The 11951-nt window shown below is 38.6% G+C and overlaps 1 protein-coding gene across 2 annotated transcripts; it reads left to right on the plus strand.

Moving 5' to 3' along the window:
* LOC18789798 (CRC domain-containing protein TSO1) lies at window positions 187-5531 on the plus strand. Of its 2 annotated transcripts, none has more exons than XM_020555276.1 (10): window positions 187-671; window positions 2002-2162; window positions 2242-2998; window positions 3293-3777; window positions 3902-3976; window positions 4109-4289; window positions 4369-4467; window positions 4542-4608; window positions 4734-4890; window positions 4973-5531. In XM_020555276.1, exons 1-10 carry the CDS (start codon window positions 621-623, stop codon window positions 5322-5324), a joined length of 2385 nt encoding a protein of 794 aa, XP_020410865.1. In that variant the 5' UTR covers window positions 187-620; the 3' UTR covers window positions 5325-5531. The 2 variants fall into 2 exon arrangements, with proteins under 2 accessions (XP_020410865.1, XP_020410866.1); XM_020555277.1 differs by having other exon boundaries at window positions 190-671; window positions 4372-4467.

An 11951-nucleotide genomic window follows, 5' to 3' on the forward strand; every position in this document is an offset into this window, starting at 1 on the left:
ACATAGGCAAAATAGTCAAAGACTCAAGGGACAAGTATTACACTTTACAAAGTCAAGTAGTAAAAAGAAAAGAAAAGAACGCAGACCAAAGTAATTAATATAAAAAGGATAAAAGCCCAAAAGGGCAAAAGACCAAACACCAGAGGAGGAGGGAAGCGGGTGGTGAATGAGTGAGAATACAGAGTCTACCCTGCAAGGAAAAAACACAGAGAAAGAGAGAGAAACTGAGAAAGAAAGAGAGATTGAGAAAATCCATACACAGTAAACTGTACGTTACCTTTTTTTAAAGTTGGGTGGGTGTGAGAAAACGCAAACATATATACATACAGACAGCTGTGGACTGTGGGGCTTTGGTGGTAGGGTCAAGGTTATCCCCACAAGAAAAATCCATAGCTACTCCTTTCTAACTCTCCCGCCTTCACTTCTACTTGAATCTCAACCTATTTGCAGCAGAGCAGACCCAGTCAAGTGACCCACCTCACCATGTCTTTCCTTTTTACAATTTAGAGAGAAGAACAAATATTCACTGCCAAAAAAGTAGAGAGAGAAAGTAGTGGTAGTGGTAGTGGCTGATGAAGTAGTAGAGGTAGAGGGCTTGTGGTGGAGCTGCCTCTCTGGAAATGGACACCCCAGAGAGGAACCAGATCGGCACTCCCAAAGCCAAATTTGAGGTCAGCCTTTGTGCCCATTTTCTTGTTCTCCTTCTTCTTCTTCTTCTTCTTCTTGTTTTTTTTTTCTTTCAAATTTTAAGGTTGTTGCTGAATTGGGTTTTGTTATGTTTCTGAAGTTTTTGCCTTGGTATTTCTCAATCTTGTGCAGTTTTGAGAAGGTTCTAGGCATTTTTGTATATATATATTTTTAAGGTTGTTGCTGAATTGGGTTTGTTTTGTTTTCGAGTTTTTTGCCTTGTTGTTTCTCAAGCTTGTGCATTTTTAACAAGGTTGACCTAGGCATTTTTTTAAAACAAAATTTTAAGGTTGTCGCTGAATTGGGTTTGTTTTGTTTTTGAGTTTTTTTGCCTTGGTTTTAAAACTAAATTTTAAGGTTGTTGCTGAATTGTGTTTTGTTTTGTTTTTGAGTTTTTTGGCCTTGGTTAAGCTTGTGCATTTTTGAGAAGGCTAGCTGAGGCATTTTTTTTCCTTCCTTCTTTTTGGTTCATGGGGTGTTGCTCTGCATCACTGCATGTGGTTTAATCTTTGATTTTCAGCTGGATCAGGGCTCATATATATTTTTTAGGTGGTCAATTGTATGTCCTATAGAAAGATTACAGTGATAATTCGTTTTAGATAATTTGTTGTCCTCTTTTCCTCTTTTAATTTTTTTTTGGAAAATTGGTTTGCTTTATGTGGGTTTTGATATCTTGTGATTTAGATCTCAAATTGAGCTCAATTGTCACTAATTGGCTTCAGCAAGTCTCTTGCAAGATGATTTGTTTAGAAAGCTTATTTTGAGACTTGAGACTGTTGTTCAGGCCTAATTTTTATCAATTTTACCTTTTTTGCTTGTAAACAGAAGTAATGGAATTTATTTTGAAATGTTTTTCTTTCATTTAAGATTCAATATATTGCTAACACAATGTCTTTTAGAGCCACTTTTTTTTTGTAAAATTTTATAAAAGATTTTTGAGCCATTTATTACTTCATTCTATGTTACAAGAGGCCATAATTTGGTCAACCAGACTCAGAAAAGTTATTAACAGATCTGATATATGCATCTTCATGTATTTGCAGATAATGATTGTAGAGCATTCATTTTTGCCAGATTTTGTGGTCAACTATTTGCTTGATAGGTGTATGTTTGTTTTTCCTATTCTCCTATTGTTGATGCTTGAGGATATGCGGATGGTTCTTTTACTTTTTTGGTGGTGCAGTAGAGTTTATATATTAATTTTGTATTGAAAACCCGTTTCATTTTAATTTCTATTTAGTCCAGATTTTATGTTCCTATTGCTGTGTGTATGTAATTATTTTAATTAAGAAGAATTGTGTTCCTCATGTGCAGGATTCTCCTGTCTTTAACTACATCAATAGTCTTTCTCCTATCAAGCCAGTTAAGTCAGTACACATTACTCAGACGTTCAGCTCCCTCAGTTTTGCATCCCTTCCATCTGTTTTCACTTCGCCCCATGTCAGTGCTCACAAGGAATCCAGATTCCTCAGGAGGTAATTCACTGCTGTATTTCTTTGTACCTTTCTTTTTTACCTTATTCTTTGAGTAAATTATACTTTTTTTTGTTTTCAGGCATAACATTTCAGATCCGTCAAAACCCGAGTCCTCTCTAGAAAGTGGAAATAAAGTCTCTGCAAATGAAGATGCAGCTCAATTGTATATTAACTCAGAAGAGCTACGCGAAGATTGTGTTCAAGGGGTTTCTACAGGAGAAGATTCTGTAGAGCCATCTAGTGAACACTCAAAGTTTGTAATTGAGCTGCCACGGAATTTGAAATATGACTGTGGTAGCCCTGACTGTCACCCAACAACTCGTTGTGGTACTGAGGCACATTGTGAGTTGGAAGTGGCTGACTTGTCCGCTCCACTTGTTCCATATGTGCAAAAGACCTCTGAAGAAGGTTCATCCAGTGATGAAGCACATCTACAGATTATATGCCAGACTGTGCAAAGAAAAGAAGGGACAGGCTGTGATTGGGAGAGTTTGATTTGTGATGCTGCTGACCTGTTAATTTTTGATTCCCCCAATGGCACAGAGGCTTTCAAGGGGCTAATGCAGAATTCTCTGGACCCTGTAACAAGATTTTGTACTTCTCTTGCTCCGCAGCTCACGCAAAATGACGTCAATGATGAGCAAAACGTGCAAGTCCTTGATATGGTTGGTTCTGGCGGACAACTTGAAACTGAAGATCCTGCCTCTCAATATGGAGAAGCTAGTAAGCTGGAAAGAACAGAACAGATGGAGGGCCATTTAAATAATTGTATGGTTAGCAGTCAAAGTGAGAAAGAAGATAATAAAGTGGAAACACCCTTGCAGTTCAATTGTAAGGTATAGTATGCAACAAGGTTCCATCACCCACATTTCAGTAACATTTGCATAGATATATAATGAATAAGTAGCCTACTCCTATAGGTTGTACGGTAAGAGTTATACGTTTGTTTGTATTAATTTTATTTGTATTTTCTGGTTACCCTCCTGCAGAACATTTATGCCATCTTGATAGTCCTCTTTAATATCTATTTTCCCTTTGCTGATTCTAATTGTTTGTTTATATCGTTTTCATTACCTTTTTATTTTAATTCTTTGGTTGTACTGATAGTGTTTTCTCTGTTTGTGTATCAGCCTGCTGTTTTAAATTTGCAACGTGGCTTGCGAAGGCGCTGTCTAGATTTTGAGATGGCGGGAGCTCGTAGGAAGAGTTTAGATAATGTTTCAAACAGTAGTTCTAATATGCTATCTCAATCTGATGAAAAAATCGCCACAAATGATAAGCAACTAGTTCCTATGAAACCCGGTGGTGAATCCTCACGGTGCATCTTACCTGGAATTGGTTTGCACTTAAACGCTCTTGCAAAAACCTCAAAAGACTACAAAATCATTAAGTGTGAAAGTCTGGCTTATGGTAGGCAACTAAGTTTGCCCAACTCTACTGCCGACATTCATTCCCCCACCGGTCAAGGACCTGGTCATGAATCTTTCTCTTCAGCTTCTTCAGAAAGAGACATGGATGGCACTGAAAATGGGGTTCAGCTGGCGCACGATGCTTCCCAAGAACCTGCATTTTTAGCTAATGAAGAGTTCAACCAGAATAGCCCCAAAAAGAAGAGGCATGTGCTGTTGACTAGATATTCTCCATTAAATTATTGTCATGTTGATTTTCATTTTTCGTGTAATTGGTTTGATTTTTTTGTATATTTATCTATCATCTCATAATTTTCATTGGATTTGCAGGCGCAGGTTTGAACATGCTGGAGAAACTGAGTCTTGCAAACGTTGTAACTGTAAAAAATCGAAGTGTTTGAAACTGTAGGTTCATCTCCCTTTTAGTGAAGCCTAAAATTTTTGTTACGTCGCTTGCATTGAGATATAAGCATCTGGTTGATTAGTCCATTAGAAGTCCTTGATTTTATTATTTGACTCATGATACTATTCATGTAGTTACTGCGAATGCTTTGCTGCTGGTGTCTACTGCATAGAACCATGTTCATGTCAAGAATGCTTCAACAAGCCTATCCATGAAGATACTGTTCTTGCAACTCGTAAACAGATTGAGTCTCGCAACCCACTTGCATTTGCTCCGAAAGTGATTAGGAGCTCTGATTCTGTTCCTGAACTTGGGGTTAGAAAATAAGTCAACTCTTCTCTGTTCTTTTTGCTAGTTGAACTGCAATCTAACCTGTAAAAGTTGTTTTCACTAGCAGGAGGAATCCAGCAAGACCCCAGCTTCTGCACGACATAAAAGAGGATGCAACTGCAAGAAATCAAGCTGCCTGAAAAAATACTGTGAATGCTATCAGGTTTTCCCCTCAGCATATTCTGTTTGCTTATAAAATCCTATTTAATCTTATTAACATTTGGTTTTCTTTTAAAGGGCGGTGTTGGATGCTCTATTAGCTGCAGATGTGAAGGCTGTAAAAACGCATTTGGTAGAAAGGATGGTGAGTGAAGTGCTATGCTTGACATGCCTTTGATTTCTTATCATCTTTACATTTGTTCCTATGAAGTTCTTCAAGTGTGCTTGCTGATTATCTTTATATTTGCTCCTTATTCTTTTGGAATTCAGGATCTTTTATAGGAACAGAAGCTGAGCTAGATGAGGAAGAAGCAGAAGCATGCGAAAAGAGTGTGGCTGAGAAACATCAACAGAAAATTGAAATTCAGAAAAATGAAGAGCAGCGCCTGGATTCTGCTCTTCCCACAACGCCTTTACGGCTTTCCAGGTTTAATTCTTAAACTGTTTGTGGGTTGAGAAGTTGATGTTTCATTGTTATAACGCCTCTAATGATACAATTTGTGTTCCAGACAAATGGTTTCACTGCCGTTTTCATCAAAGAACAAACCGCCGCGATCTTCTGTTTTTAGCATTGGAGGATCCTCTTCTGGATTGTATACAAGCCAGAAACTTGGACAACCAAATATTCTGCGACCCGAATCCAAGTTTGAGAGACATAGCCAATCTGTTCCTGAGGATGAAATGCCGGAGATTCTTCAAGGAGATGTATCTCCTAGCACCGGCGTCAAGACTGCTTCTCCCAATAGTAAGAGGGTGTGCCCTCCTAATACTGACTTTGGGCCATCACCCGGTCGAAGGACTGGCAGGAAATTAATTTTACAATCCATCCCTTCGTTTCCGTCTCTCACTCCCCAGCATTGAGAGCATTGAGATGGTCAGATTTTCGTTGTGGAAAGTAGAACAAAATCTTTTAGTTTGCTTAAGTTATTTAGTTTCTTTTTGTATGTCATTTATTAAGTTAGTTTTCTGTACTTGTATAATAATATGTGGTATGGTATCCTGCTCTCATGATGCCCAACTCTTCGTTGTATAATATGGAATTTCAATCTATAGTTCATCTTTTCCTCCCTTTTGCTTCCATGCTTCCCATCTTTCTCTGGCCACTTAACGAAATAACATGTTTAAAAAAATTCTTGATCCTTATGGTATAAGATTTTCCCTTAAATTGGCTTTACTTGAATTCTCTGATCTTACTCAACCACTGCCCTGAAAGATAAAAGGACAAATCTTTTGACGAACCATTTCATTTCACCAAGGATACGGGATTATGAGATGGAAACTTGGAAGGTGAATGTCTATTGGCACAAAAAAAAGAAAGTGATTTCCACATCCAAACTATAATTTAGAAAAGGCCAAAAACATTTGCTCAACGCATTCTACAATACTTCAAAATTGACTCTTAAGAAAGTTGATTGAATGAACATCCATGATTAAGTTCAATTTATGATTTGCGAGATAAGAGCATCTCCAACTGATGTGTCAAAAATGCCACATAGACATTTAACGGCTAGAAATAACATCTCACATCTCACATCACTTAAAGATGCTCTAAGTAGATTCCAGCCTATGTGAGACATGTTTTCTCAGTTGTAATGTCGAGCATCACTTTATATGATCATTTAACTGAGTACTAGGAAACATATAATTAAATTGCAAAGAAATGAAGTCATTTATGTCATAATAATGCACGTATGCATTTGTGTATGTGAATTTTGGTACACTTGGTGGTTCTATTGCTGTAATTATGTTATGACCCATTTTAGGCACATTTTAATATTATTAATTAAGACCCAAAACCCATAAACAGATCTTTAATTATTTTTTATCAACATATCTATGTTTTAAACACTTGTTCATTTGAGAAATTATATTAAAAAAAAAGAAAAATTAGGTCTTCTTCTTCCTCAACCTGGCGCGGCTCCTTTTTCTTTTCCACCATATCTTTTCTCTTCTCTCTCTCTCTCTCTCTCTCTCTCTCTCTCTCTCTCTCTCTCCAATCTTTCCTTCTCTCTCTCTTTGGCTTCTGGCTTCAAAATTGACCAGAAACGTACCATCCAGAACCTAGGATATGCGTATCCGTTAGTCAAAGATCGCATCTGTTGACTTCAATACGTATCCAATGCGTATTGGAGCGTATCCGATGCATATCGTATCTGATTGCATATCTAGTACAGGATACGGACCTAAGTCCGCGTATCCGTGCTTCTTAGTTGAAAACGCAATGTCGTTATCCAAAAAACGATTTGTTGTCCTATTGTCACATGTGGAAATTTCAAGAGCTCTGAACAATTTGGAGGGAAATTCAGTTATTCTTTCACAGCTATTGTCTTCTTCTTCTTCTTCCTCGTACACATTCTCTCTCTCTGCAATTATGCAATTTTGCAACTCAAGGCCACATATCATTCTTAGGGTGAAAGATGAATCTAGAAGAAATCTTCAACGACCTAGTCCAACAAATGCTCTCACCGGGCACTGCACTTCATCTAAAATCAAGATTCTTAAAGATTATGATTATATGTTTTTGTTGTATGAAATCTAGAAATAGGACTTGGAAATATAAGTTGAAAATAGAGGATTGCATCTTCCTTTTGAAATTCTCTTCCCATTAATCAGAAATCTAGCAAAAGCTTGTAGTCGTTTGAGGACAATGAATTCATTCTTAAATTCACATCAGCTTTTCATATATGTCTTTAATATGTACTCCGCTTGTTGCCCTTTAGCTTCAATCTTAGGCTCAATGATTACTTGATTATAGTTTATACCCAATTGTATCAACGATAAATCCTCTTTTGTATTAACTTGTGATTGTTCAACCAAAAGGGAAAAAAAAAATTGTTTGAATGAAAGCTGTCTTTTGGAGAAAATGATATGAATCTTAATAAGAAATGAAGATTCTTAAAGATTATGATATGTTTTTATTGTATGAAATCTAGAAATAGGACTTGGAAATATAAGCTGAAAAGAGAGGATTGCATCTTCTTTTTGAAAATCTCTTCCCATTGATCAGAAATCTAACAAAAGCTTGTAGTCATTTGAGGACAATGAATTCATTCTTAAATTCACATAAGCTTTTCATATATGTCCTTAATATGTACTCCACTTGTCGTCCTTTAGCTTCAATCTTAGGCTCTGTAGAAAATGATTTCTCTTGATTCAAATCTGTTTACAATGTACAACTATATAGGAGATTTGTTTGACTATTACAAGAAGTAATAAACAGCATTAAAGACTATAATTACAAAGAATCAAAACTGATCTTCAATTAGACAATCAGTTTTGATAGAGAAGAGGAAATCTCTCTAACACCCTCCCTCAAACTTGGCGGGCCTGCACGAACAAGTTCGCAAGTAAGAAGAACATGACGATGCTTGTGAAGAGGCTTGGCAAGAAGATCTGCAGGTTGATCTATTGAAAGGATAAAGCAAACATGATGGCTCCCAAGTGCGACTTTCTCACGAACAAAGTGGTAATCAAGTTCAATATGTTTAGTGTAGGCATGGAACACCGGATTAGAAGCCATGTAGGTAGCACTGGGATTATCACAATGCAAGAGAATGGGAAACTGAATTTGAGCACCAAGTTCATAAAGCAAGAAGGCTAACCAAGTAAACTCTGCACTAGCATGGGAAAGGAAGCTATACTCAGACTCAGCATTGGAACGAGCAACGGTAGGTTGTTTTTTAGAGCACCAAGAGACCAGGTTGGTGCCAAGATAAACAAGATAACCTGACGTTGAACGACAAGAGTTTGGGCTGAAGGATGCGCTTGGCAGCAATCAAATGAGGTATGCGTGGTTGACTCATGAACTGAGTGATAGAATTAACAGCAAAGGCAATGTCAGGACGAGTGATTGTTAAATTCTGCAAGGAGCCAACAATTTCTCGAAAGACCGATGGATTGGAAAGGAGGTCACCATCATTAGAAGTGAGAATAGCCTTTGCTGACATTGGAGTATTAACTGGTTTACTAAGCAGCATATCATGCTTTAGAAGAAGATCATATGCATACTTGAGTTGACTAATATGAACACCTTTATTTTGATATGTAACCTGTAAACCAAGCAAGTAGTGTAGAGTTCCAAGATATTTGATGTCAAGCCTCTGACCTAAAGCATCAATAAAACTTTGTAAAAGTCTATCATCACTGCCTGTGCTCACAATATCATCAACATAGAGGAGAAAATAAATTGTATGACCCCCGAATTGGCGAACGAAAAGAGATGAATCAGCCAAACTTTGAACAAAGCCAACTAATAGTAAGAAGCATGTCATACGGTGAAACCACGCACGCGGAGCTTGCTTGAGGCCGTAGATGGCCTTGTTGAGCTTGTAAACATGAGATGGCTGCGATGGGTCAATGAATCCCGGTGGTTGAGTCATATACGCATCTTCTTTAAGAAAGCCATAAAGGAATGCGTTCTTGACGTCCAATTGATGAAGTGACCAGCCTCGAGATACAACAAGAGAAAGCACAGCACGAATAGTTGCAGGTTTAATCACAGGGCTAAAGGTATCTGTGTAGTCTATACCTTGTTGTTGATGAAATCCTTTAGCCACAAGTCGCTCTTTGTGACGTTCAATAGTGCCATTTGGATTGTGCTTTACTCGGAACACCTATTTGCAGCCAATAATATTTTGAGATGAAGATGGGGGAACCAATGTCCAAGTGTTGTTTTTTAGCAAAGCATTGATTTCATCAACCATTGTAGCGCGCCATATCTCATGTTTAGAAGCTTGAGTGTAGCATGTAGGCTCAGCAGTTTCAATGACAATGAGGACAGCACGAGGAATTGGATATTTGACAGTGCCATCAGTGCAAATTTTGGGCTCAACAATACCGTGCTGTAGTCGTGTCCTCATGGGTGGAGAGGGTAGCGGTGCAGGAAGGGATTGATGAGCGACTGGTGAAGTTGTAGGTGGCATCGGAGGATCGGTGATAGGCAGAGACTTACCAGAGACCGGCTGTGGAACAATTGCAGTAGGGCCAGATGACTAGAGGGAGGTGGATGCAAGCGGTGAAGAATCTAGGTGTAATGAACAACGGCGCTGATAGGTGAGGATGGGGGCGGCGGTAGATGTTGGAGACTGGGATGGAGCCGATGACGCTGGAATCTGGAATTTGATACCTACTTCACGCAGCTCTGGTTGAGATACATGAGGAAATTGTATGGCAGTACAAGTTGAGGTGTCATTCTCAGCAGGCGGGTTTGGGCCAGGAGGAGCGGGCTGTGGGAGATTGAGTCCTAGGCTGGATGAGTGTGAATTCCAATGGGCCAACGTCTGGAACTAAATGTGCCTACAACTGTTTGTAAGGAAAAATTATTTCGTTAAAGATAACATGTTTAGAGATATAGACACGACCAGTGGTAGGATCTAGACAACGACAACCTTTGTGTTGAGAATTGTAATCGAGCAAGACACACATAATGCTACGACTCGAAGGTTTATCAGAGACATAAGACCAAAGATGAGGAAAACAAGAACAACCAAAAACGCAAAGAGATGAATAAGAAGGCGGACTGCCATAAAGATGAGTATGTGGATTATCCTAATTAAGAATGGGTGTAGGAAGAAGATTAATAAGATAAACAGAGGTTAAAACAGCTTCGACCCAAAGATTATATACAGCACCAGAAGTGAGAATCTCGACAAAAAGAACGAAAAGACAATTTGGAATTGATTGTAGAACCTAGACGTGCTAAGACATTTGACAACGGATGATCCAAACGATTGTGCCAGATGGAGGAGTAAACGGAAGCAAGAGCTTGTAGAGGAGTGGAGACGCTGGACAGAGTGAGCAGATATAAACCATCTTTATAAGGGCCCTGAAACAATAGATGACCAGTACGTAAGCAATATATTTGATAGAAGTCAGGTGCAAAAAGAAAGAAAACAATATTTTCTTTAGTGAAACGAGCAACAGATCGAAGATTTCTACGAATGGATGGAATACAAAAGACATTTTGTAAAATGAAGTTGGAAGAGCCTAATGAAAAGGGAAGGTTACCAGTATGGGAAACGGGTATTGAGTCCCCATTACCCATATATACATTATATGGCCCACCATAAGGTTGACGATTATTGATGGGCATGGACGTCATGTGATGGGTTGCACCTGTGTTCGGGTACTAATTTGGATCAGCAACATAATGTACTCCAGCAAACAGAGCAGCAGTATTTGGGCTTGAAAATCTATGTGGACATTGAGAAAGCCCATGTTGACTTGAGTGACAATTGGGATACCATTGAGGTGCTGAGCCAAGAAGACCATTTGGTGGGGGAACCAGCCCAAGCAGGTGAAGTAAACGGCCTAAATGGAGGCACATATTGCTGTTGCATTGAAAAATTAGGCGCAACCTGTGACTGTGGAGTGGCTTGTTATTGGGAGTGACGACCACATCTGAAGCGGCCATTGTTGGGACGACCACCAGTGTGAAAAAGGCGGTGATCGCTACAGGCAGAGGAGGCTTGACTATGATTGAAGAGAGCAGTAGCTGTAGGGGAAGCAGCAGGACGAGATCGTTGGGCATCAAAAGAGATAATTCGAGCCCGAAGTTTAGTGAAATCAGGGAGCGAAGGATTTTGAGTGAGGGCAGTGCGAAGCATGATGTAATCGGGGCCAAGACCATGAAGAGTGGCGATGACCAAGTCTTCTTTAGGAACATGCTTGTTAATGGAAGCCAAAGCATCAACAATTAATTTAGCATGACGGAGGTATTCGTCAAACAGATTGAATGTCTTTGTTGAGATTTAGAAGTTGCATTTTGAGATTGGTTGCACTAGCTACAAACTTCTGGGAAAAATGGCGTTCAAGGCAGTCCCAAATTGCCTTTGATGTGTCGAAACCAATGGTAAGTTGTGCGATGCTTTCTGTTAAAGTTGTGGTGAGGATGCTAACGATTTGTTGATTGACGGTGAACCACGTATCATGTTTGGGATTAGGAATGGATGGTGCTGGTTGAGTGTCGGTGGCAGTAGTCATGGTGATGAAAGATGGTTCAAGAATGGTGCCATCAACATATACCCAATTGTATCAACGATAAATCCTCTTTTGTATTAACTTGTGATTGTCAAACCAAAAGGGAAAAAAAATTTGTTTGAATGAAAGCTGTTTTTTGGAGAACATGATATGAATCTTAATAAGAAATGAAGATTCTTAAAGATTATGATATGTTTTTATTGTATGAAATCTAGAAATAGGACTTGGGAATATAAGCTGAAAACAGAGGATTGCATTTTCTTTTTGAAATTCTCTTCCCATTGATCAGAAATTTTGCAAAAGGTTGTAGTCGTTTGAGGACAATGTAGTCGTTTGAGGACAATGAATTCATTCTTAAATTCACATAAGCTTTTCATATATGTCTTTCATATGTACTCCACTTGTCGTCCTTTGGCTTCAATATTAGGCTCTATAGAAAACGATTTCCCTTGATTCAAATCTATTTATAATGTACAACCATATAGGAGATTTGTTTGACTGTTACAAGAA

The sequence above is a fragment of the Prunus persica genome, chromosome G1 (genome assembly GCF_000346465.2).
Source record: "Prunus persica cultivar Lovell chromosome G1, Prunus_persica_NCBIv2, whole genome shotgun sequence".
Lineage (NCBI taxonomy): Eukaryota > Viridiplantae > Streptophyta > Magnoliopsida > Rosales > Rosaceae > Prunus > Prunus persica.

What these genes read in the sequence shown, in the direction of transcription:
- LOC18789798 (XM_020555276.1), top strand. Translation starts at nt 621, where the DNA reads ATGGACACCCCAGAGAGGAACCAGATCGGCACTCCCAAAGCCAAATTT. An exon ending in GAATCCAGATTCCTCAGGAG is followed by an intron (nt 2,163 to 2,241) that starts GTAATTCACTGC and finishes TTTTGTTTTCAG; the next exon opens with GCATAACATTTCAGATCCGT. An exon ending in AATACTGTGAATGCTATCAG is followed by an intron (nt 4,468 to 4,541) that starts GTTTTCCCCTCA and finishes TTTCTTTTAAAG; the next exon opens with GGCGGTGTTGGATGCTCTAT.